Genomic DNA, 23,406 nt, shown 5'->3' on the forward strand with positions numbered 1-23,406 from the left:
TATATGTTTTTCCTGTAGTTTATGGAAATTTATGTAAACACAACTTAATAAAGTGGGATTATACTTTTTCAGAAAAAGTGTTAAGCTTTAATATAATTGTATCAAAAACGGCCAGCATCTTCTGTTTCGTGCAAAACATACTTACTGTCCCAAAATTACGTCATCTTATATATTTAATAAAGAACGTAATTTAAAAACAATGGGTAGATATTTTCCCTTTCACTTTAAAATGTGTCGCTTTGAATATGATTTTACAAATATTTTCGACTTTCTTCTTGCGTCAGTTTTTACGTCCAAAGGAGAAGCTGAAAATTTGACGTCGGAGCCAACGACTGCTAACACATATTCTACATCTAAAGACACTTCAACGAGAGGTATTTTTTAACCAAAATTTAAAAAACTATTTCGTCCAATTTTAATGAGGCTTTGTGTCTGCAGTATTCTTCTCTAACCCCCCCCCCCCAAACAAAAAGGGGAACAATTTAAAACATGGAAAATATGTAATGGAATATCCATATTCAGCTAAAGTAAATCGTCTCGATGTAATTTTACAAGTAACAAAGACCTTCTTCTTTTTGTAGACTCAACCTCAACAGCGGAAGCGACCATTGTGACGTCAGAGGATGCGAGTACTAACGAATATGTTACATCTGAAATCATCATTTCATCAAGTAAGTATGCAATGACTTGCTTCTCAATGATTATTGGGGTAATCCTGCACCAATTGCACATTCCCTACTACAACAGAAGACAATAACAACAAATGGGCAAACTTGATATATAGTTTTGGTTTCGCTTGAACAAAATTTAATCCCTTTGAAATGATTTTACACACATAAAAATGTGACGACTGACGAAACTTCAGGTATATAAGTTTGGGATAAAATTACTTAAAATAAAAATGTTCATTAATCATGAACCTACTGTATTATTTTCTCAAATAAAAATTGCAGAAAATATATGTTAGATCTATATTTTTTTCCAAAAGGTGTATAGTTTTTCCTGTAGTTTATGGAAATTTATGTAAACACAACTTAATAAAGTGGGATTATACTTTTTCAGAAAAAGTGTTAAGCTTTAATATAATTGTATCAAAAACAGCCAGCATCTTCTGTTCCGTGCAAAATATACTTACCGTCCCAAAATTACGTCATCTTATATATGTAATAAAGAACGTAATTTAAAAACAATGGGTAGATATTTTTACTTTCACTTTCAAATGTGTCGCTTGAATATGATTTTACAAATATTGTCGACTTTCTTCTTGCATCAGTTTTTACGTCCAAAGGAGAAGCTGAAAATTTGACGTCGGAGCCAACGACTGCTAACACATATTCTACATCTAAAGACACTTCAACGAGAGGTATTTTTTAACCAAAATTTAAACTATTTCTTCCAAATTGTATGAGGCTTTGTGTCTGCAGTATATTTTTCTCTAACCAGAAAAACGAAACAAAGAAATATGTAAAACATGGAAAATATGTATGGAATATCCTTATTCAGCTAAAGTAAATCGTCTCGATGTAATTTTACAAGTAACAAAGACCTTCTTCTTTTTGTAGACTCAACCTCAACAGCGGAAGCGACCATTGTGACGTCAGAGGATGCGAGTACTAACGAATATGTTACATCTGAAATCATCATTTCATCAAGTAAGTATATGCAATGACTTGCTTCTAAATGATTATTCGGGTAACCCTGCACCAATTGCACATTCCCTATACTACAACAGAAGACAATAACAACAAATGGGCAAACTTGATATATAGTTTTGGTTTCGCTTGAACAAAATGTAATCCCTTTGAAATGATTTTACGCACACACTCACACTAAAACAATGCCTTATTATATCTCTTCCTTTTTCTTTATTGTTTAGAGTCTACAAAAATGACACAGAAGAGTGCTTATACTTCCGGTGAAACAACGTCACAACCACATGTGACGTCAACTACGTTAATGACAACAATGAAGAAAACACAAGAAACATACAGTACGGATAAAAGTAACGACCATATTGGCTTTCATATTATCTTTTCAACTGATACGTTTTCCCCGTCATATGCATATCATGGCACATTCAAATTGAACCAATATGGTCATTTATAATTAGTTCGAGCAAGGAGAGTTGAAAGTTTAGCAAAGTGCTCTCCAACCCATCTACTACGGTAGCTCTCGCTGTGGAATCTTCCTGCATAACCCAGTAGGCCAGTAATTACCAAAACGCCTTAAATCATCTTCAATCGTCCTGATTTATTTAGACCATCTGTAGATTTTTTCATCCTTTCAGCATCCAAGCATTAATTCACTAAAGTAGGTCCATTTAGCAACTTTTTCTTGTTTCACCTTTCCCGCGGATGGACATTACTCTGATTGTGGTAACTACCATACGACAACTAATGACTCCTCGCGTTGGAGGGGTTCTATGGAACGCCAAACGTCTTACCAGATATGATAATGTAACGAAAGATATGTCGATGTTCTAAAAGATACGTCACAATTGTAAAGTAATATGTTATATATGTATACACTGATATGCTTCACACATAAACTGATGTTCAATAGCGTTCCACGAAGTTGAGAAATCTTGCTGCTTTATGATATATAATGTTCCATGTGTGGTTATAATTTAGTCAGTTAGAAGCTCTGGGAAAGTATTAATTGTAGTCATTTCAAGCGATATTTGAACAAGCTAACTATTCCAGATAAAAAAGATGACCTTGAAAAAAGTTGAAGTGATATATTATGGTCATAACCAGGAGAGTCTGTGTAAGGCTCGAATTGCAGCATACATGAAATTAACAGTGATATGTGTATAGTAGTAGTAGTAAGTTGAGTCTCGTCTATCCGACATGCTCAGTGATTATACCTCCGCCACGTATCACGATCTTGCGCAAGGTTTATTGCTTCCTCGAAATTGTTAATATTTATGTCCTTAAATTGCGACTTTATTTTTCCAAGAAAGGTTGTCACGGGCCTTCCTACTGTATATAGTCACAGTTAATATTGACTCAGACATCGTCTCCCTCCAGTTGGGAAACTGGACAAGAATACGCGCATTTATTGCGATCTTGTATTATCCACAAAAACTACTCGTTTATGCAAAGATGTAAGCGGAGAAAGAAGAGGTCGCTTGGAACTATAAGCTTGAAACTATAAGCTTGGGGTGATGACTTTGGTAAATACTGCATTCCCATGGATATTTCTGATGTGAATTATGTATTTTATATCTTAACAGAAACGACTGTCAGCACAGTGTGCCAACATCCACGCGGTAATTATTGTTATGAACTGTTTTATGACGATAAAGTTCTTTTCGACGCCCACAACCACTGCCGTAACCTCGGGACCGGGTCGAACCTAGTTAGCATATTGGACATTGAAGAGGCTCTCTTTTTGCGGGATTTAATCACTAGTTCTTCGCTGGAACCTCTCTCCGATTACTGGATCGGACTGAATTCAAATCGATATAGATGGGGTGACGGAAAGTCGTTGTTCTACGCTAACTTTCACACAAGATTTGTTCCCGGAGACTGTGCTAGCATGGACAGCCCCGAAATGAAGTGGACTGCTGTCGATTGTACCAAAAGAAAGAACTTCCTTTGTGAGGGTAGCCTTTCAACTGTAGGTAAGCTGGAAGCGTGTAACTCTTAAAAAACTCGGTTCTCAGATCCATATAGACAGACAGACTACTGTGCCCTACCAACCCAACCCCCCTCCCTCACGCCCGACCCTCACCCGCCCATCTATTCTGTGCCCTCATCATGAGTGCAAATACTCAAGTTAAAGGATACAAGATTTTGTGCCGCTCCTTAAATTGTTGTTTTTAACCCTACAAACACCTAAAACAGCTTCATATATTTATTGCACAGTATCTGAATGCATTTGCACTTATACGTCCTAATGTTTTCGTCACCTTAAAATAAGTTTATACTGCGTTGTTTCATATTTACACTTCATCTGTCATCATTATTTACAGAATTTATGTAAATTTTTGATAAATAAAACAATTAAATAGTTATACAAATGTATCAATTCTGTCTAAATAGTACTATTTTTTAGGTAGTTTCTCTTTAAAAAACTGGAAGTGGTGAAATAATTTACCACTTTGCATTTTCCAATTTTCTATACCACTAAGGCATGCAGTGGTAATTATTTTAACCACCCCGTTAGTTCAAAATGGTTGATAAGTTCCAAACAAATATGATTTGGGTGTTATTAAGGCCACAACATCTCTAAATTTAACGAGGCATGTACCTTCTAAAGACTATATCCTAAATTATGAAGCGTCGTGGATCAGTAATTAAGACAATGGCCTTTTCATCCGATAACTGTAACCGTCCCATAATGCCAAGATAAATGTGTATAAAATGGTTACCTAATTTGAGACTGGGAGAAGAGATCAGAAAAAGTGATAGTTTATATTTCACGACTGTTACGAATTTGTTATCATTTTCTTTACAGCAACTGGTTCATGTGATCACAGTTATAAGGATTCCTGTTACAAACTGAGTGACAGTAGTGAAACCATAACGTTCGCGCGGTTTCAATGTTTCGAGTACGGAGGTCGTTTACTTCAAGTTGAGACACACGATGAACAAGAATATTTAAAAAGTCACTTCAATACCGATATCTGGATTGATTTAAATACTACAGCAGCAGGGTTCGGATATTCTTGGATTGGTGGAAATACTGCGGATTTTACTGATTTTGTGCCCGACTATGAGAGTGATATCGGCATTTGTTTTGTAATGGACTCCGATCACGGCTTTAGATGGAACGCAGGAATTTGTGACAGCGCAAGGAACTACATTTGTAAATGGCCTCTGTAAATGTAGGACTTAATGACATCTATAAGCTATAGTAATAAAATTGCGTGTAATAATTTGCTTATATCAGATGTAATATTACAATTGCCTGTACACAATAAATACGCATTTTGATTTTGCGTTGAATTTAACATAATTATGTCGGTATAACAATTATTATGATGAGTATGCAAGGCATATGTTATTTTTATGGCATTACATGGCCAGAATTTCACTTTGCGGTTTAACGCATTTCTTTTTGCACCGATGTCTTTTTATAAGCACCATTATTTCGGTATTATACCGATGTTTGTCTCCTATACCGATCCGGACCCCTTTCAAGAAATTCTGGAACCGTCTCTATAATTCGGGATCTCTAATTTCATAAGACGGAATTTCGGATATTTTCGTCAGAAAATCCGAAACTTTATAGCCACGGAGGTAAAAGCTTGTAGACGTTAAAGGTTTATTTTTCTTTTGGAGATTTTAAATAACCGGGTGATTTGAATTCACGGAGATGATAATGCAAAAAAAAAAAAAAAAAAAAAAAAAAAAAGATTACGTCATCTTTCACGAATCGAAATTGAAGTTTCTACATGTGTTTGTTCTTGGGACATAATTATCTCCGAGTTGAGATTATTTCACTTCCCATCAGATCTGGACTCATGACATTTGCCAGTGTTTTTAACAATGCATAGGCATATTGTGTAAACTTGGGCAGACTGAACAATATGATAATGAACATATGCTTATATACCGGTCAGTGCTTATATGCAGTCTGCAGTTTGAAGATAGTTATAAATTTGAATCATAACAGGGTGTGATCGACCATAGCAAGGCCTGATGAGGAGAGCGGGGAGGGGGGGGGGGTCATATCACTTTTAGTAAAGGGCACGATAGATGTTTCGCAGAGTGATATGGACCCAACTTTAAGGGTAAAGTCATTTCTAATGACTATTAAAGAAAAACTGGAGGATTGGGAAAAGACTCAACCCTTAAAGGAGAAGGGAGCGGAGAAATGGCTAAATTTAATAACTGCGGCTTATAAATGTTGATCCATGAGAACAACTTCCAATATTTAGTATTCCAATTGTTTCTGTTTGCAAGGCTGGTTACTTCATCTAAAGCCAGTGATTGTAATAGAATTTGGAACTTAATCAAGTTTGCGCTGTTGACTTGATGAAGCAGGCTTTATCACTTCTTTCTCTAGTAGGTAACCTTATGTAATATCATGACCATTATAGACCTACTATATATCTTATAGAATCGAAATTCCATTTTAATACTGCGACTATAGACTAATTGTGTTCCCTTATACACGGGGGCAACGGAAGGCCATACATAGTTAATGGCAGCTGTATCTTTTTTTTAAGTACTCAATAATCAATTGCTAGTCATAAATTTAGTTGGGTATACCGAACATGTTTTCATGGCTTACTAGGAACACTTCTCAGAGAAGTGGTTCTTAACTGAATTCAACTGCACCGTGAAGTATAACAAATTGCGGGAAACGAGAAAAACAAAAACCCCGTGTAAAAAATTACGCATTGGTCAATATCGTGCCATTAAATACAAGATTTGAATTCTTCAAGTTACAGTGTGTGAGTGTATTTCATTTATTGACATCTCGAATGCGCTACTTTGTAGAATAACATGGCAACCATGAGAAAAGTCCTGATGAAATTCTCGGAAGAGCAGTGGAAAGACCCTACCCCCCACCCACATGAGTTTGCGTCACTCTTATACCAAACCTTATAATACTGGCGCATGCATGACTGGAAACATATCCATGATAGGATTCATCCAGTTAAGTTGCAACAACTTAACAACCAATAATTAAGCCATTGGCAGTTTAATAAAGTTCATGAAACTTTCGTGTTTTATTTCTAATAACTTCTTTCGTAGTCCTTTGCAGCTGGAATAACATTAATAAATTGGTAATGTATTTTAGGGACATAATCTGCCTTTCAGTGCCGAGTGTTGCATCCCTAGCTTTGCACCCAACTATACCATTGGTGCTCTAGTTAGAGTCCAAAGCTCCTCCCCACCCTTCTCCCTCACCCTCCCTCTCTCTCTCTCTGGTAGTTAACCCCCCCCCCCTTCTTTGACTAGTTCCGCGGTAGTTTACTCACCAACACTGACAGGTATGCAAAAGTGACGTCATGATATGTAAAGGAGGGCTGGGGTAAGAATTGGACGACTTCTGCGGGTATATAGCCTCTCCTTTTTTCTTTTGCAATCTCCTATTAATAAGCAAAACCTTGCGTTTAGGGCTATTCGAGTTATATGTAGACATAATTTATAGTCTCTAAATATGTCTAAATTTTGAACTGTTTTCTGGGCAGAGGACCCCCATAACTCCTCGACACAGGAGACGGCTTCAATGACCACAGGGCAGCACCCTCTCCATTACAAAATCCTTCATTCGCCCCTGGCCCTCCCATTAGGTTCAGGCCCTACCTGAATCAGTCCGGGAAATCTTTAACCCCCCCCCCCCTCACCCACCTTGCAAATCCTGCGCACGCAAATGTGATCTATATTTCAAGTTGCTTTCGAACTTGCTTTATTTGGCAAAGACATATGGAAAGCCGTTTTAATATTTATACAGCGTTCTTAGATATCTCAAGATATTTTCAGATATCTGAAATAATCAAAATTATTCTCATTCAGGTACACACAAATTCTAGTGTTGAAATGTTCAACTTCAGATATATCGTAATATTTCAGCTATCTCTACAGAGATATATTGCAGAGATAACTAAAGTAACCCACAATTATGGATATAAGTTTCAGACGGCTTTCCATAAGGGGATCATTCCCAATCGTGCGGCAAACCCACTGATCTACACTGCCGTCCGTATACACGGCTCTGCGGCAAACAAAGAAACACTATCCTCGGTGCGTTATCCACTCAGTAAAACTGCACATGAAGTAACAAACGAGAACGCTGTGCATACATCTAGACAATAATAACTCGCGTGAGGGTCATTCAAAAGTCTGAAGAGAATGTGGTCAATCCGGTCTGGTTATAACTTTTAACTAATCATAGTGTTCAAATCCAGAGAACTTCAACCCGAGAGGCTGAACGTAGAGTTGATCTCAAGAAGTGAAAGAAAGGTAGGTAAATACAGCGAAAATGCACCACTTGGCTTAAAGGTTGACTAACTGAAGTATAGGTGTGTATATATACATCATATGTACTACTTCCACGACACTGCTTTGTTGTGGGCAGTAAAGAAGCGTCATACCATCCGACGTAACAAGTTAAGCCCCCTACTCCTAGACGTAAACTGGAATGAATATTTCATTATGTGTCGGTGGTAATAAAGCAGCTCAATATTGCCAGTTTTGGGCGTTGTTTAGTGGCAAACCAATTTATTAAAAAATGGTGGGCATAGCTGAAAGTTGGTCCTAACTTTAGAATCCGTACCATATGAATGGGAAAGCTTACTTCGAATCGGCAGAATAACAACTGTATAATCCGGTTAGGATTAGGAGATAGAAGAACGGGAGTGATTACATGAATGTGGGAGAGAGATAGTAAGGGGGATATGGATTAACAGAAATAGTCGAATGGTACAGATTCTAAATTAGTACCGAAAGTTGTTAAATTAGCCTAGGGCCTACCCATAGCAGGCTTGGGGTGATTACATCTGAATGTAATCGATTACGATTACTTGAGAATGTATGATTACGATTACAGCCTAAAGTTGAAGTAATCGATTACGATTACATTGTAATGTAATCGTGATTACTATCACGATTACATTGTGGTTACTTTTACAATCCTCTGCATACCTGTTTAATATAACTCTCTGCCGGGAAATAGGGCAATGAAATAGGGCAAAGGAAGGGCATTTACAGTATATACGGACAAAATTGTGGAAGAACATCTGCAATTCCTACCAGGCATTACACATTTATGCCTTAACATGTTTAAGATGTGTAACCCATAAGTCCAGTAAAAAATACAATTTAAACAGACAAAGAGTAAACAGACAAATACTAAAGTAAAACAAATGAAGATTTTCTTGCAACACTGTATTTTGTAAACTAATAATTTCTGCATAGCAGCAAAACTAAAAACTCTTTTACATTATAACACCAAAATAAAACTAAACAGCTTTGAAATTGGGCATTCCACAGTACATGCTAGAGAATTCTAGAAGCAGGAACACTTCTTTGGTCACACTAAAAGCCAATTTAGTAAGAATTAGTTTTAATCATTTCTACTAATTTTGCCCTTCTCATTCAAATGTCACTGTAATCATAAATGTAATACGATTACGATTACTTTGCCCTTGTAATCGATTACGATTACGATTACTTTGTAATTTTCACAAAAGTAATCGATTACGATTACTTCAAAAAATGTAATCGATTGTAATCGATTACGATTACTGATTACGATTACCCCAAGCCTGACCCATAGAATAATGATCTAAACTTTTTCATGTTATTCAGTCTGAACAAGGTTACATAATATGCCTACGCATTGGTAAAAACACTGGAAACATTTACAACTTTTCACTCCCTAATGTTCAGCTAGGAGACCCCAATTGGAATGAATTGCAAAGCCAGGCAATTCCTACCCATAGCCCTATACGTGTACATGGTCAATGGTCACGAAATAATAGTAAATCCGTGTTTGGTATTTTTCACTCCATTTGGCCACCAAATTGCCTGGTTGCATCACCTATCCTAGTGAACCATAGGATGGTACTAAATGCATTGACAATTAAACATGTTAAGCAATGCAATATCAATGAAACTTACTGGAATATGCAGTGCCCTAAGTTGCATACTGACTAGTTACTGTAACTATTAAGTGTAATCCTAGCAGTAACTTTATATATTAGAAACCTGGCTACTACATGACTTGTTTATGTTAAAGTTTATGCACATTCTCACTAATTTTATGTATTTATATTTGCTAGTCATTCACCAAAGTTTGCTTTAAGTTCTGTTTAAGTGATTCAAATCTAGGCCTAATTTGTTTCTTTCTTCACACATTTTATAATGAGGGATTAATACAGAAGCAAAAAAAAAAATGTGAATTTCAGGCACATATTATGTTTGACTCTTTACAGAATATGATGTCAAAAAGGAGACGGTCTGTAGCCTCTACAGATTCAAAGGATGATGAGGAAACCAGCGTAGCACCTCCTCTTACTAGTCCAACATCCTTGAAGAGGCGGAAAAAATCTGGAACGGACCAGGTGCAGTAGTGACTAAGATCATTTTGAACAAATTTGAACAAGCTACAATTTAAGTGGAACCCTGATACCATAGTGCAGTTTATTTCAGTTTATAAATTTCCAATTGACTAGAAGGTGATAAATAGTAAATAACAACAAATGCATCAAAGACCTGTGCATTTAGTGCATCAAGACTTTGAATATGTGCACCAGACACAGCATTTAATAAATTTGTATCACTGCTGTAAGATATGAAAGGTAAATAGGACTGAGGTAAAAATGATGGTGAAAGGCTGTTGTGTGAGCACTTGTACAGTAAGTGATCCATACAACTGGTAGGCCTATATATTGAGTATGTTAACATTCATTATTAATAGTGTATTTATTAGTTTGTGTAAAAAGTGCATTTTTTGTCATTGAAAGAAGAAATAGACATGCTTTTCCTGCGAGTAGAAATAAATAATACATACACATGGGCTACGAGGTACAACCCTGTATGCCTAATGAATTTACTCTACCTAAGACCTCTTCATGAAATCTCTAGGATATCTGTTCAATTGTTCAAGAAAACAAAAATAGAAATTGATGAAGCAAGAACATATTTAAGGCACTTGGTTTTTTCCTTTGTTTGTAACAAGTGACTATAATTATGAAATTTGTTTGTGGGTTGGGGAGGGGGCTGGGGGGGTGCAGATATATTTTTTTGTATTGGTTGACAGTTGCTAATGCTATTGATAATAGGGCTATTACTGTTTTTTCTGTTCTCTTGAATAGGCTGTGCTTATTCAAGACTTGTACAGCATTCTTCGCAACTACAAGAATGAGGATGGAAGGTTACTCTGTGAGGCGTTTTTTCGACTTCCTAAGAGAAGGTAATTCATCCTTTCCGTGCAGCGCTTTGTTTTTTCTTTTTCCTGAAAGAATTTAATTCATCCATTTGTGTCTTTTTTTTTCCCTTTTTTTTTCAACTTGTCTACATTAAGTACAGTATTGTCTAATTTAAACTAAACTGCTAATTTGATGAGCGTCTCCTCCTACATCTTTTGATCAGTTATGCTCGTGTATCACTTGTGGTTTGATGCCGTAGATCGGCCTATCAGAGCGGAGGATGGGGAATAAGACATTCGTCATTCAAGTTCATTGTACCTTGTTAAACTGTGCAATGCACAAGAGTACAAAGAGGTACAGCATAAGTCATTACACGCAAAGACTAGCGACAGAAGATGCATTTATGTCAGTTTGGACCTCCTCTGCTACACATAGTCATTCTGTTACAAGTTTAAACTTCTCTCACTCCATAGGACTGTTCCCGAGTATTACGAGATTGTAACCGATCCTATAGACATGCTAAAGATACAGCAACGTATGAAGATGGAAGAGTACAATACTGTAGGTCAGATGATCACAGATGTTGAGTTGTTGGTCAAAAATGCACAGGACTTTTATAAGGTGAGCAACCCCATTAAATTTTTATGAAACAGCAATTTCAGGGGAACTTTACAAATATATTGAGAGTAATAGTGAAAGCTGTCCTATAAATATTAATCCTCCTGATTTCTTGTTGTTTTGACAAATGATTTGAAACTTGCATACATTATATATGTAACATATATAATATCAACATTTTCTTCTTTTTTGATGCAAATGCATAGAAAACATCACAGGAGTACAAAGACGCATGCGAACTCTGGGAAGTATTCCACCAAAACATTCCCGGTGGGGCTCAGCCGGCTGATGACAATACTGAGGTAAGATTCTATAAAAATGGTTGTGAGACTACTGTGGCTAAATATACATTAACTTTCTTAGCTTACTGTACATGTCAGTTGTCTGTCTCTCTGTCTGTCTGTCTGTCTGTCTGCTATATAACAGTGAACAGCTATGCGTCAGGTTGAAAATTGTTAAACATTTGTGCGTCCATTGGATGCACATAGAATGTGAGGCATTCTCTTTGGAGGGGAAGACTGTGTGGAAAAACAACAGAAAAAAATGCCAACTTCATTGATGAAAGCCAACAAGATACTCCTTTTGTGGTGATATGTTGATATTTGTGGATAAGTTTATTCAATTGATCTCTATGACCAAATGCTAGGGAGTATTTTCAGGGTTTGTCTCATAAATGGGAGTCTTTGTTTGTGATGGGTAGACCTATACTGACCACTTCTTTTAAAGACAAAAAGACAAAGTAAAAATAAGTAACCTTACTGGGAAAATTTCAAAACTGATTCAGAATTAAGTAAATTTGTTGGATATTATATAAAACGCAGGATTCTACATCAGAGTTCAAAGAATGGTATAACTTTTGTCAAGTGAATGTGATTTAAAAAATTTTTTTTTTGATCACTTGTATTCCATGATTTCCCTGTTCAAACGTTTTCCGTTCTTCGTGGTTTATTTTCCTAGTTAATTTTATCGTTCTGTATTTTTGGCCTGACGGCCCTCCTTACCACCCAATGTAAAGTGCCATAAAGAGCACCTCTAATTTATGTATTTTATTAATCAAGAAATTACATTTGACAAAAAAAAAAAAATTACTGTTAACATTGCAAACCTCCTCAAATGCTCGCAAAAGTAATTATATATTATATTCATGAATTGGAACACATCAACATAAGTCGGCTATACACTGACTTAGGAAGTATTAAATTGAGAATTTATTTGTAAAGACACATTCATGTCCTAAGATGGCCACTGCCCTCTCTCTCCTCTGTTGCCTTCACTTGACCAACATCAAGCAAACATTTCCCAGGCACAGGTCTTTAACAGTGAAACGATTTACTTATACACGTGAATGAGTTTGGACAACTCCCGTCTTTGGACAAAATCCTAAAAGTCTTAGCAGACATTTATATATGCTTCCTGTCAATCACATGATCATTTCACAAACACACTTGAAATAATTACTTTGCACAGAGACTTGAAATGAATAGGATTACTTCTTAGGCTGATTTAAATTAATTCAGCGGTTAAAGTTCAAATATATTTATATATTGTTGGTGAGAGTCTATCACCATACTGTAGGTCTACTGCATACTAGTCTTGCATCCTAACATATGTTTGCATATGACCCTATACTGTACTATAAATGTATATCCTATTACCCTAGATACTGTTGGTGTCCTAGGTTAAACCAACAATAATTCTTCAGCTGTACATGGTGCTTCAATAAGCGGTGGTAGTAATTCGATGTCTGGTGGAAAATTCTTGTGTCATCCATTTTGTCATAAATTTTGCATTCTGTCTGATAACTTTTGTAGATGATTCAACAGTTATGGTTTTATATTCCACCAACGTTATCCACAGTGGTTATAAATTCATTCTGAGTGATGTTGCCATGATACAAAGTCATGTAGCCAAGAGGAACTCACGTTAGGCAATTACGGTAGCAGTATCCATCCATTTGAGCTCCTAGCCTCATTCTGATTGGATGAACACCCGTTGATGCAACCTCATCTTCGTTAGTACGATAGGTCGTCTCTTGAGTGTTAGACATAGAACTTCATCTGTTGGTTTCATTGTTTGAATCATTGTGTTGGCTTGTGGTCTTCCTTTGGGATAGTGAGTTTGACGCTAGGCAAGACCGTGACCAATAAAATCAGTATTTCTCTTTATACATCATTATCTTTGGCAGACAGAATATGTCTGTAGAGTTCAATTGTCTATTTGCTGATGTCGTTCCATCTTGTCACTGATGGTAACATTGATGTCATTGGTCAATGTTTCATGGTTAATAGCACTATGTAGGCTGTTGCAAGTCAGTAAATTGCATGTTATGAAGTGAAAGACATTGCTCTGCTGTGCATTTGCATTACAAAGGGTTGTTTAGCTACCATGTAACCATTTAATAGAAACAGTTTCCAACCACCGACACCATGAACTCCTTCTACTGGAATTGATCTCTGGCACTGAACAAGTCATACTGCCATCTGTACTTTTCACTAAAGTTTAAAAAAATATCTTTGTGCAAGTTTCTTTCATAGAATAATAACAAAACTTAAAAAATTACTCTCTCCGTTAAATAGTAAATTATTTTTTCAATATTTGATGTCAGAATGTTAGGTCATGTAATATTGTGTGGACAAAGTGTTCTTGGTAATGAGTCACAATAGAGGACTAAGTCACATACCTGTGTGTGTTGTTGGTTTCTATGTGTTTTCATGCTTACAAATTCCCGATGATGGATTTGTTAATTTCTCCTTGTGTTTTGCAAATCTAATTTTACATATTTTTTCTGCTCAAGTCATAATTTTTTTTCCTTATGTTCTGTCGGTGCATTTCATTTTCTTAGCTCCTGTAATGTTACCGTTCTTTACGTAGCTTTTATCATACATAGCAGTTTAGAGTAGTTTAGAAAAGGCCTCTTCTGACTTTCAACTATATGCCCCTCCTACTCCCGCCCCCTCCCCATTCATATTGGATCCCTATTCTATTTTGCCATATATCATGATCATTTTGTATTACACTTGCTGCTTCTCTCAACCTAAATGATCACCCAATGACTGTATCTTTTTCCATGGACTTCTAAGTACTGTAGTTTAGTTAAGTGTATCATGTGAGAAAAACATATATTTCCCACCGCTGACACCACTCACTGTCTTACATCTTCTCTCTTCTTCATAGAAATGTTTCATCTTCATTCTGCCACTATATATTATTCTAAATATCTTCTTGTGGTGGTGTTCTTTCTATCGACATGCATGTGGGGTTAAGACCTGCTAGAAAAAGTCTAGAATTTATGAACAAGAATTCACACCTGATCAATGATAGAATACCACTGACCTGAAGTAATTGGTGTTTCCACTTATTTAATATTTTCTATAAAGAAATTGAAAAAATGTTGGAAACTTGGTCATATGTAGCAATCAGTCTAGAACATTTTCTGAAATACATTCCAGAGAATAAATTGAAAATCAGGGCAAAATTGTATTATTTGTCTCTGCATTGAGGTGCATTCTGAACGACACTCATGTAGCATTAGGCTAGGGCTCACAATATCTCACAAAATGTCCTCCATTATGAAGTGCTTCATGTAACAAACTAATTCCGCACCATTCAGCATTGGAGAGCGTCATGTTCTTTTATTCTTCTTTTTTTTTAACCGCTTTCTTTGAAACACTAATTTTGTAACTTGTGACTGTCTGAATACAGTAAAAACATTCCTGGATGACAAACTAGGACACCTATAAGGTCAGCTTTTCTAACCTCAACACCATTTATGCTTATTTACACAGTAATTTTTCCCCCCACTATTAAACCACACTCATCACTTTCCATAATAAAATAATAAAAAAAAACATTTAGAGGTTCAGTTTTTACTTTTCTATTCTATTTTGGTTTTTCTTTTCTTTTGTTTTTTGTAGCTATATTTTACTAACTTTTGTCTAATGTTTCCATCTTCCTACCATCAGCCTATCACCTTTGTTATGCCCGATATCTCACCCAAAATTAAAATAGCTGAATCACCCAAATCCCCTATAGTTGTCCTGCGTCGTCAGGATTGTTCTTGGGAGTCCAAGCCAGTGGACGAAAGCAGCGAAGAGGACGACGAGGATGATGATGAGGAGGAGGAGGAGGTATATTTTTCCATGCATGCCACGCCACCCTCTCTAAAAACGTCCCCCCTCTCGATCCCACTCTCCTCTCTTGCACCTCCTTTCCCCCTCAACCTTGCTCTCCTTTTCCTTTATGTCTAAACACCATCCCATCCACAGCGCGGATCAAAATCTAAGCAAGGAGTTTTCTATAAAGATCTGCATTCTTCTTTCTGATACTGTACGCATTTTGGCTGTATTATTCTTCTATGCTTGTTTGTTCAGTATTTGATTTGTTTTTTGGTAGACTTTATATGCATTAAACAAGTAAACTAATCATTTGTCTCTTAATGTGTTACCTGTCATATGTACCAATGATTTTCTTGCTGAGAAATTCTTCATCAGGACTATGTTGCACCTGAAAGTATATTGCAACTAATATTCCATTTTGTCGAGCATGATACTGTACCTTAGGTATCAGGCTGTAGCAATGTCTTTTACAAGCTTCAGACTCTTACACTCTGTGTAAAACCTGTCATTCCTGCAGTTCATTTGTTTGTCTTATTTTGTGTATAAGAAAACTTTCCTTGTGTATTTGTTGTTTGTTTACTGTATGTATGTTCAGTGTGTATGTATTTTTGCCATCCGCTGGGGAAATTGCCTCATTATTATCTTTCTAAATTGTCAATCAATAATTTGTTGTCTTTACAGATTGGTTGTTAATTCTGTGAATTCTGAGAAAAACTTGACAAAAGCTTGAAGTGTAGCCATGTTTTCAGGGTGTAGGACTAAGTAGACATTTTTTTTTCCACCAAAGTAGTGGCAAACAAATATCATAAATCGTTTGAGTATGTTGTTATTGATGGAAAGGATGGAAAGGTCTGGAGAATGGCCAGTGAAAAAGGACGTCTTCAGTCTTCTTAGGTCACGGCAGAGTTTCTTGGCTTTGTGTTATTTTTTTATTGGTTGGTGTAAAATCTGAAGTGAAGTCAGTTTGTGTTCTTTGCAAAAGCACTTTATTTGAGCAGAGAATAGTTGCTCTATGGTCATCGCTTGTTCCAGGGTTATTTTGCTTCTGCAATGGATGTGATATTTCAAATACTTTTTGGCTTGTCCGAAATTGGTAGACTTTGAAGATGATTAGATACAGGGTACCACTACAGGGCACATTACTAACGGTAGTCAAGTCGTCCGAGATAAACCAAATTTCTGTTTGAACGACCAAACTCAACTGTGGAGGTTGTCTGGTGGACAAATGGTTGTTTACATCAAATTCAAATTTAGACCTAACACTTCTTAATAGGTAATGTGATTATAGGTAATGTGATGAATTGGTATTACCACCCCTCCCCCCCCCAACCTACACATATCCTACCGTGTACATCCTATAGTGACATACTAGCTGTGATTGTTTTGCTACAATTTTTTCTGACAACCAAATTTGCTCTTCAGACAACCAAAATGTGAGGCCAGACTACAATCGTTAAACATTTGCCCTGCATGACTTAACCAAACCAACCTTGTTTTAATGTCTTCCTACCTTCCACACTTCCTTACATCTATACTAGCATTAAAATAACTAAAACACTTCTTTTAGATAAACCTTTTGGAATCTACAAGCCATCATGTGCTCCCTGCGCAATATCGGTTTCTCTCTCTGAGGATTGAAATTACTTCATACAGGTGTGTGGCAGCATCTCTGGGTTCAACAAAGTGGTCCAATCCGCCTTAACCCTAACCCCTAACCCTAACCCCTCAGCCTTAACTGTCTGTTGGTACACAAGTTAAGACCAACATTCAGCTACTTTCTGGAATTATACATCCTCATGCAGAGAGAAAAAAAACTTAACATAAATTTGCATTTTTGCATAAAACTCTCTGCATTGTTTTGTGATCATTTTTTGTCATAAACTATTGACAATAGTCAACATACAGTATAATGTTTGCCAAACTTTTCTAACACAATTGTAAACTTTGGGTACCGACAAACCATGTCTTCTTAGGAAATATGATATTATACTTGGCATATTTTCTTTTGAATACAAGTCTATACCTGCAAGTTTTGCTGTTACTTGCAGATTACGTTTTACAGTTGATATACCTGCTAATTTTTTCTTCTTTTTGGCTATTGCATGAAACTTGATCCTCTTGTAGTGTTGCTATTTGCTCGGAGTAAATATTTAACAAAAAATAAAAACAATGAATCATGTAAATGAAGCCCCCCCCCCTTCCTCCCAAAAAGAAAATGAAAGCAAAGATAAAACAGCTTCTGTACAAAGTACAACGTTCCTTCTTGTGTTTAGTTATAACAAAACAATGTAAAATAATGCATCACCAGAGATCTACTACAGGGGAAGACAAATATGATATTGTATTTGTTCAAGTTTAATAACTGTGTAAACATCAGTTGTATTCCTATGAAGGGGGAAATCATACTTTTTACAGCAACTGTGATCAACTAACAGTGTCAGGCTTCAAGCTCAGATTGCTAACTGGAACTGGACAATTAAAAACAAGGCTCTCTTAAAATGTCCTTCTTAAAGGTCTTTGGATTTAGTACATTGTAAATTCTGTGTGTGCTTGTTCAGTTCACATTGTTGTGCAGTACACTTAAAACAAAGACTTTCAACATCTTGCCAGTGTGCAGAAAGATCTCACCCAGGGCTCCATTTCGTTTGGAATGTATTCTCTGGCTTTTTTTGTTTCATAGCCAGTCTGTTGATACTTGATAGATTGGCGTCGGTTAATGCCCTCAAAAGGAGTTCTTCCCTTTCTTTCAACTCTATACTCAAATCCTGAAATCTATACCTTTGAGTCCTGCCTGGAATTCTCCTCCGAAGAGAACTCTGCTCATTTGAATATTTAATTATTCGTAAATTTTGTGAGTAGTTTCGTACTGTGTATATAAGAACCATAGGCATGGTTTGAAGTGAAGTGTTATCGTGCATGACAAATGTTCTTTGTCGTTTTTACTGTTTGATCTCGTTTCTTTCCAGTTCTTCTTGCTTCTTCTTCTTCTTCTTCTTTGCCTTCTGTTTTCTTATTCTCTTTTCTGGACCAGAGAAATTTCAAAAGTTCTGCTCATTTCGCTAAGTCTAATTGACATTTAATTACTATTTGTTCAAAGAAAGTAGCTGTGAATTTCAATGATTTTCAAACCCTGTTGTTCGGATTTTCTGAAATTGTTCTGCTGCTATCACATTTTTTTTTATATTTTTTTTATTTGGATGTGTGCAGTAAATTACATTAGGTCATGTCAATTATCAGGGAATAATTTTAATTTATCCACCCTATTGAATAGCAAAAATGCTATGCAAAATCGGCCAACTGTTACAAATACTTGAAAAGTAGTTGTTAGTGCACAGAATCACACCATCTTTGGGTATATTATGGGAAACTTATTTGATAAACCTGAAAATTGTTTTAGATACAAACTTTACTTTACTGAAAGATATACGATTATAATCTTCATATTTGGAACTTGAATGGTGCCACAGCAATATTGCAAACACCATTGCTGTAAAAAATAATAACTAGTCCTAGGATGAAGATGGCTTCCTTTCTCCCAGGAATATTCTGCCTCAACGACCACTTCAGACAACTGCACATCAAAGAAACAGATGGTAATACAGAACTGTCAGCATTCATGGGTTGAACATTACACCAGCTTGCAGAGAAACATGCAAAATACTACCCTCCCAGTCTCCCTCCTCCCCCCCCCCCCCCCCAAAAAAATGGTAGATCTGGTCCCTCAATGGAATTTAATTTTCAGTCCTTCCTAAAATGTTGATTTTAGCCTAAGTTATGTCGTAGCAATGAGCTGTAAATTTTGGGCACTCTGTATTACACCCCTACCCACTCCCCCACCTCCTTTGCCTTACCCTCCTCCACCCTCAGTTTCACTGTTTCAGCTCTTATTCCACTTTGAACATGTCAGTTTACCAGGGGATATTTAATGTGATACACCAAAATATTTTTTTTCTGTGATGTGAATAGTAATATGAAAATCATATAACACAGTTTTTACTTTCCCGCTTTTCAGAACCCCTTACCTCCTCCCCTCCTCCCCCAGCCCCCACAAAGGTGGTGGTATTAACCACAGCAATAACTGTACATCCTGGTATTTTAAATCTCATCTTTTAGCAGGCTGGTGTACAGGTGCATCTAATAATTAAAGTGAAATTGAATGAATAAGTATAAAATATATATTGTTTTAACAGCAGCTACAGTAATTCTGCGTAACTTTCACATGGTAAGAAATCCTGGAGGTTGTCTTAGTGTGACCAGTCGAAATCTTATATTGTTTCTTCAATATTTGAATTCTTAACGCAATAATAATTGGTAGGTTAGGAATGTTGAAAGCAAAAAGCTGCTGTAAAATACGTTCTAGGAACTAAAAGTTCAAAGTGCCCTAGTCATTTAACTTCTCAGTGAGGTGGTTAACTGTAGATGTGAGATGTCCTACATTCATTGATATATTGATCTATTGATTTTATATATAAAAATATATAAATGGTAGGTGCTCTTTCACAATTCAGTATTTGGACAGCTTCTTTCTGATCACTGATTGGTTAACAGGAAACTCAGATCTCCCCAATGGAACATTAATACTGAATAAGGAAACAGTGAGGACATTGTAAGGGACGACAACATCTAATAACAATAAATTTTGTGTTATAAATCACTAACTGTTTAACATACCTGTAAACTTTGTCCAACCCCCTTTAGAAACTATGTTTGTGCAGTGAAATCTCTGCCTGTGAAACTGATAAATTAGATCATCTGAAAAGAAGGAAATTGAAAGGAAGAAATGCAACACATTTTATCCTTACTCTTACCAGATATTATAATACATTTACTTTCACTTTTATTCATGTGTATATCCTATTTTTCTTTTGGTCAATAAAGTCCGAAGAAAAGACACACAGCAAAGTAACTCCGGACGAAGATATTTCTCGAATCGGTGAATACACTCTGGAGGATCCGTCTGACCCCCTGGAGCACCTCTACACGTCAGTGTTTGCTCACCAGGACACCAGCAAGAGATTTGTCAGCTTGTTGTTCAGAAAGTTGCCACCAAAATCACAATTCCCAGACTACTATGAAGTCATACAAGATCCCATCGATCTTAAAGATATTGCCAAGAAGCTAAAGGTATATTTACACTTCTCATATCAGTATCCTATATTTTTATATATTTTATTTCATATCCCTTCAATGAAGTGTTCAGAAAATTTTCTTCCCCCTCCCTTATACGGTCTCCTTCAAAAGAACAAACTGTGTATGTGTTTGCCATTGTATTTTTTGAGAATGCTGTATAGTTGACACATTAAACGTTGAGTAACACAAAGGCTGTTCCTTTCAAGTTAAATGACAGTACTAAGCCTAGTGTTGTAGGTCTGATTGAGATTTCCATAATTTGCAGTTCTTAGGAAATGTCATCGAATAGTTAAAAGTCTTATTAAAAGTATTTATTATATCACGCCATCTGGGCAGAGAACAAGTTACACGTTCAAAATGTTCCAATAGAACTTAGTCTTTGTTCAGTAGTTGTTTGGGTGATAAAGTGTTCGTTGTAAGATTAATAACGGACATCTGCGAGAAAAGTTGCCCACGTACCTTTTCATTAAGTATGCTGGTTTTTGCAAATGGATCACAGATTGAACTGTGTGAGTGAAGTTTCCAGCAGTTTTTTTTTATCTTAAAAACAAAAAATACATTTGAAGGAGAATGGATTATAGAGCACTTCTCCCCCAGGACTGAATAACTTGCCGATTATGGACCTGTTTTGACACATTTTAGTATTCTCATGTCTTCAACGTATTTTGCCTTACAGAGTGGTCAGTATTCGAATCTTGATGCACTCGAGAAAGACCTTCTGTTGATGGTGAACAACGCCAAGGCGTTCAACGAGCCCGGATCTCAAGTTTACAGGGACTCGTACACCCTCCGGAGGGTGATCAGTGGTCGGAAGAATGAACTGGAGAAACTTCTCTCTAGAGGTCCTCTTCAGTCGAGGTTAGTGACATTAGAGAGGAGGAGGAGGTTATAATGGGGTACTCATTACTGAATCCGTCTGATATGTCGTCAGGAGACAGTTTGGAGAGGTGCTTACAGGGATGGCAGAGGACAGGATGGCGATGGGTACCCGAGATTGAACCAGTCAATGTTTGGCAATAGTCGTCATTTTATGACAGGTACTCAAGTAACTACTTAAGGCAGACTGCCAGGTAGACATGATAAAAATGCTTAGTTAAAATTATTGGTTGGTGTAGATCATTGTTACCCAGTAGGTGACATGCGGGCCAAATCCAATCTGTGACAGATTCCAATCCGGCCCAAAGTTTTCAACCCCGTCTCGGACAAGGCAAAAATCAGTCCACAACCTTGGACGAATCAGGTATATAGTCCCTCGGAGGCCTTAGGCTCGAGAAGCTCTACTAGCCTACTGCGCACATTGCTCAATCTGGGTGAAGCAAGTCTTTGGTTCTCTATGGGCCCTTAATTCCAACCGATGTTTCTCTCGGGGGCCCTTGTTGAGAATTTAATTTCGGATGTCTGTTTTATCTGATCCCGCTTTCATAATTCAAAACCAATCCTTTCCCTTGTTTGTAGACCTAGCGACAAGAGCAAACCAGGCACGTCAGCCCTCAGCGAGGCGCTAGCCCTTCCATCTGACGACGAAGAGGAAGATGTTGTGGAAGAAGAGGATGAGGAAGAAGATGAAGAAGAGGAAGAAGAGGAGGAGGAGGAAGAAGAAGATGAGGAGGAGGAGGAAGATGAGGAGGAGGACGATACTGTGGTCGAGGAAGATGAGGAAGACGAGATGGAGTACGAGGATGCGGACGAATCCGGCGATGAGAGTCTGCTCTCGGACACCAACGACAACCTCCATCAGCTGTTTGGCACCGTCATCAACTTCAAGAATGCCGCGGGGCAGGTTATATCCGAGCCGTTCATGAGGCTACCTAGCAGGAGGACCTATCCAGATTATTACCAGGAGATCAAGGAACCCATGGCGTTGTGCAAAATCAGGACCAAAATCAAGGTCAGTGTCTGAAAGAAGCCCGATTGTGCGGTATTGATGATGATGGGTAACGCAAAATATAGGGCCTTTGGTTCATTGAAAGATGTGAAGTTGTGAGGGGGGATATCCCAATCAGGTAAACCTTAAATACATATAGTCCAATATAGTCCAAAAAAAGATGCATTGTGTTAGATGGATAAACTGCATGATGGTTGGGACATAGAAAAATAAGCAGCGGTTGTACAAAAATACTCATCAATTTTTTTTTAACATTTTTTTTAATAGTACTTTGTAAATTTATTAAAATAAATTTTATTTGTTAGGGCTGCAAGTATGAAAGTCTTCAGGAGATGGTGCTGGACATGGATCTGGTATTTAATAATGCCAAACAGTACAACATGCCAAACTCTAGGCTGTACAAAGATGCAGACAGACTCCAGAAAGTCATGCTTACAAGATGCAAGGAACTGGAGTCCATCAAGGTGAGAAAGACCTGTACAGCTGATTGTAAATTTGTGGCTGACTACCTTCCATTCCTTATTCAAGTTTTTTTTTTTGGGGGGGGGATAGGGGGGTGGGGCAGGTGGATTGTCATTGAAGATTTTGCTTGATGCTAAGATGTTTGTTACAATAGCATAATGAAGAATTTGGAAGTTGCTGAGAGTGAGACCAAATTCTGCTGTGTGTGAAGTGTAAGGTAATATAATAAATACAATTATTAAGGTTGTATTTAAGGGTGCATAAAGGAAAGTCACTTTTCTTGTCTTGGACACTCACGGTGTAATACTGACAGAACTCTCTTTTTTTCTAATAATTCGTTAAGTGTTAGTTTTTGTTTGATATGA

General features: G+C 36.9%; 2 protein-coding genes across 5 annotated transcripts in view; both read left to right on the forward strand.

The window, feature by feature from the left end:
• Nucleotides 1–229: 229 nt before the first annotated feature.
• On the forward strand, nt 230–5,695 carry LOC139961366 (C-type lectin domain-containing protein 38-like). Its single transcript, XM_071960510.1, has 7 exons — nt 230–374; nt 582–671; nt 1,274–1,363; nt 1,563–1,652; nt 1,877–1,990; nt 3,236–3,625; nt 4,462–5,695. The coding sequence occupies exons 1-7, from the start codon at nt 230–232 to the stop codon at nt 4,827–4,829; spliced, it is 1,287 nt and encodes a 428-aa protein (XP_071816611.1). The 3' UTR covers nt 4,830–5,695.
• Nucleotides 5,696–7,668: 1,973 nt separating this feature from the next.
• The window catches only part of LOC139960859 (protein polybromo-1-like), a 42,307-nt gene continuing 26,569 nt past the window's right edge, over nt 7,669–23,406 (forward strand). The window contains exons 1-10 of one of the 4 annotated variants that reach the window (XM_071959494.1): nt 7,669–7,922; nt 9,896–10,024; nt 10,778–10,875; nt 11,305–11,452; nt 11,656–11,751; nt 15,412–15,576; nt 20,443–20,688; nt 21,371–21,552; nt 22,150–22,582; nt 22,885–23,043. In XM_071959494.1, coding sequence (XP_071815595.1) covers nt 9,899–10,024; nt 10,778–10,875; nt 11,305–11,452; nt 11,656–11,751; nt 15,412–15,576; nt 20,443–20,688; nt 21,371–21,552; nt 22,150–22,582; nt 22,885–23,043 — 1,653 coding nt within the window. In that variant the 5' untranslated portion in view covers nt 7,669–7,922; nt 9,896–9,898. Of the gene's footprint in view, nt 7,927–9,895; nt 10,025–10,777; nt 10,876–11,304; nt 11,453–11,655; nt 11,752–15,411; nt 15,577–20,442; nt 20,689–21,370; nt 21,553–22,149; nt 22,583–22,884; nt 23,044–23,406 lie in introns of all 4 variants that reach the window. The other 3 variants (XM_071959493.1, XM_071959492.1, XM_071959495.1) reach the window with 3 other exon arrangements.

This window comes from Apostichopus japonicus, chromosome 20, assembly GCF_037975245.1.
Source record: "Apostichopus japonicus isolate 1M-3 chromosome 20, ASM3797524v1, whole genome shotgun sequence".
In the NCBI taxonomy this organism is placed as follows: Eukaryota; Metazoa; Echinodermata; class Holothuroidea; order Aspidochirotida; family Stichopodidae; genus Apostichopus; species Apostichopus japonicus.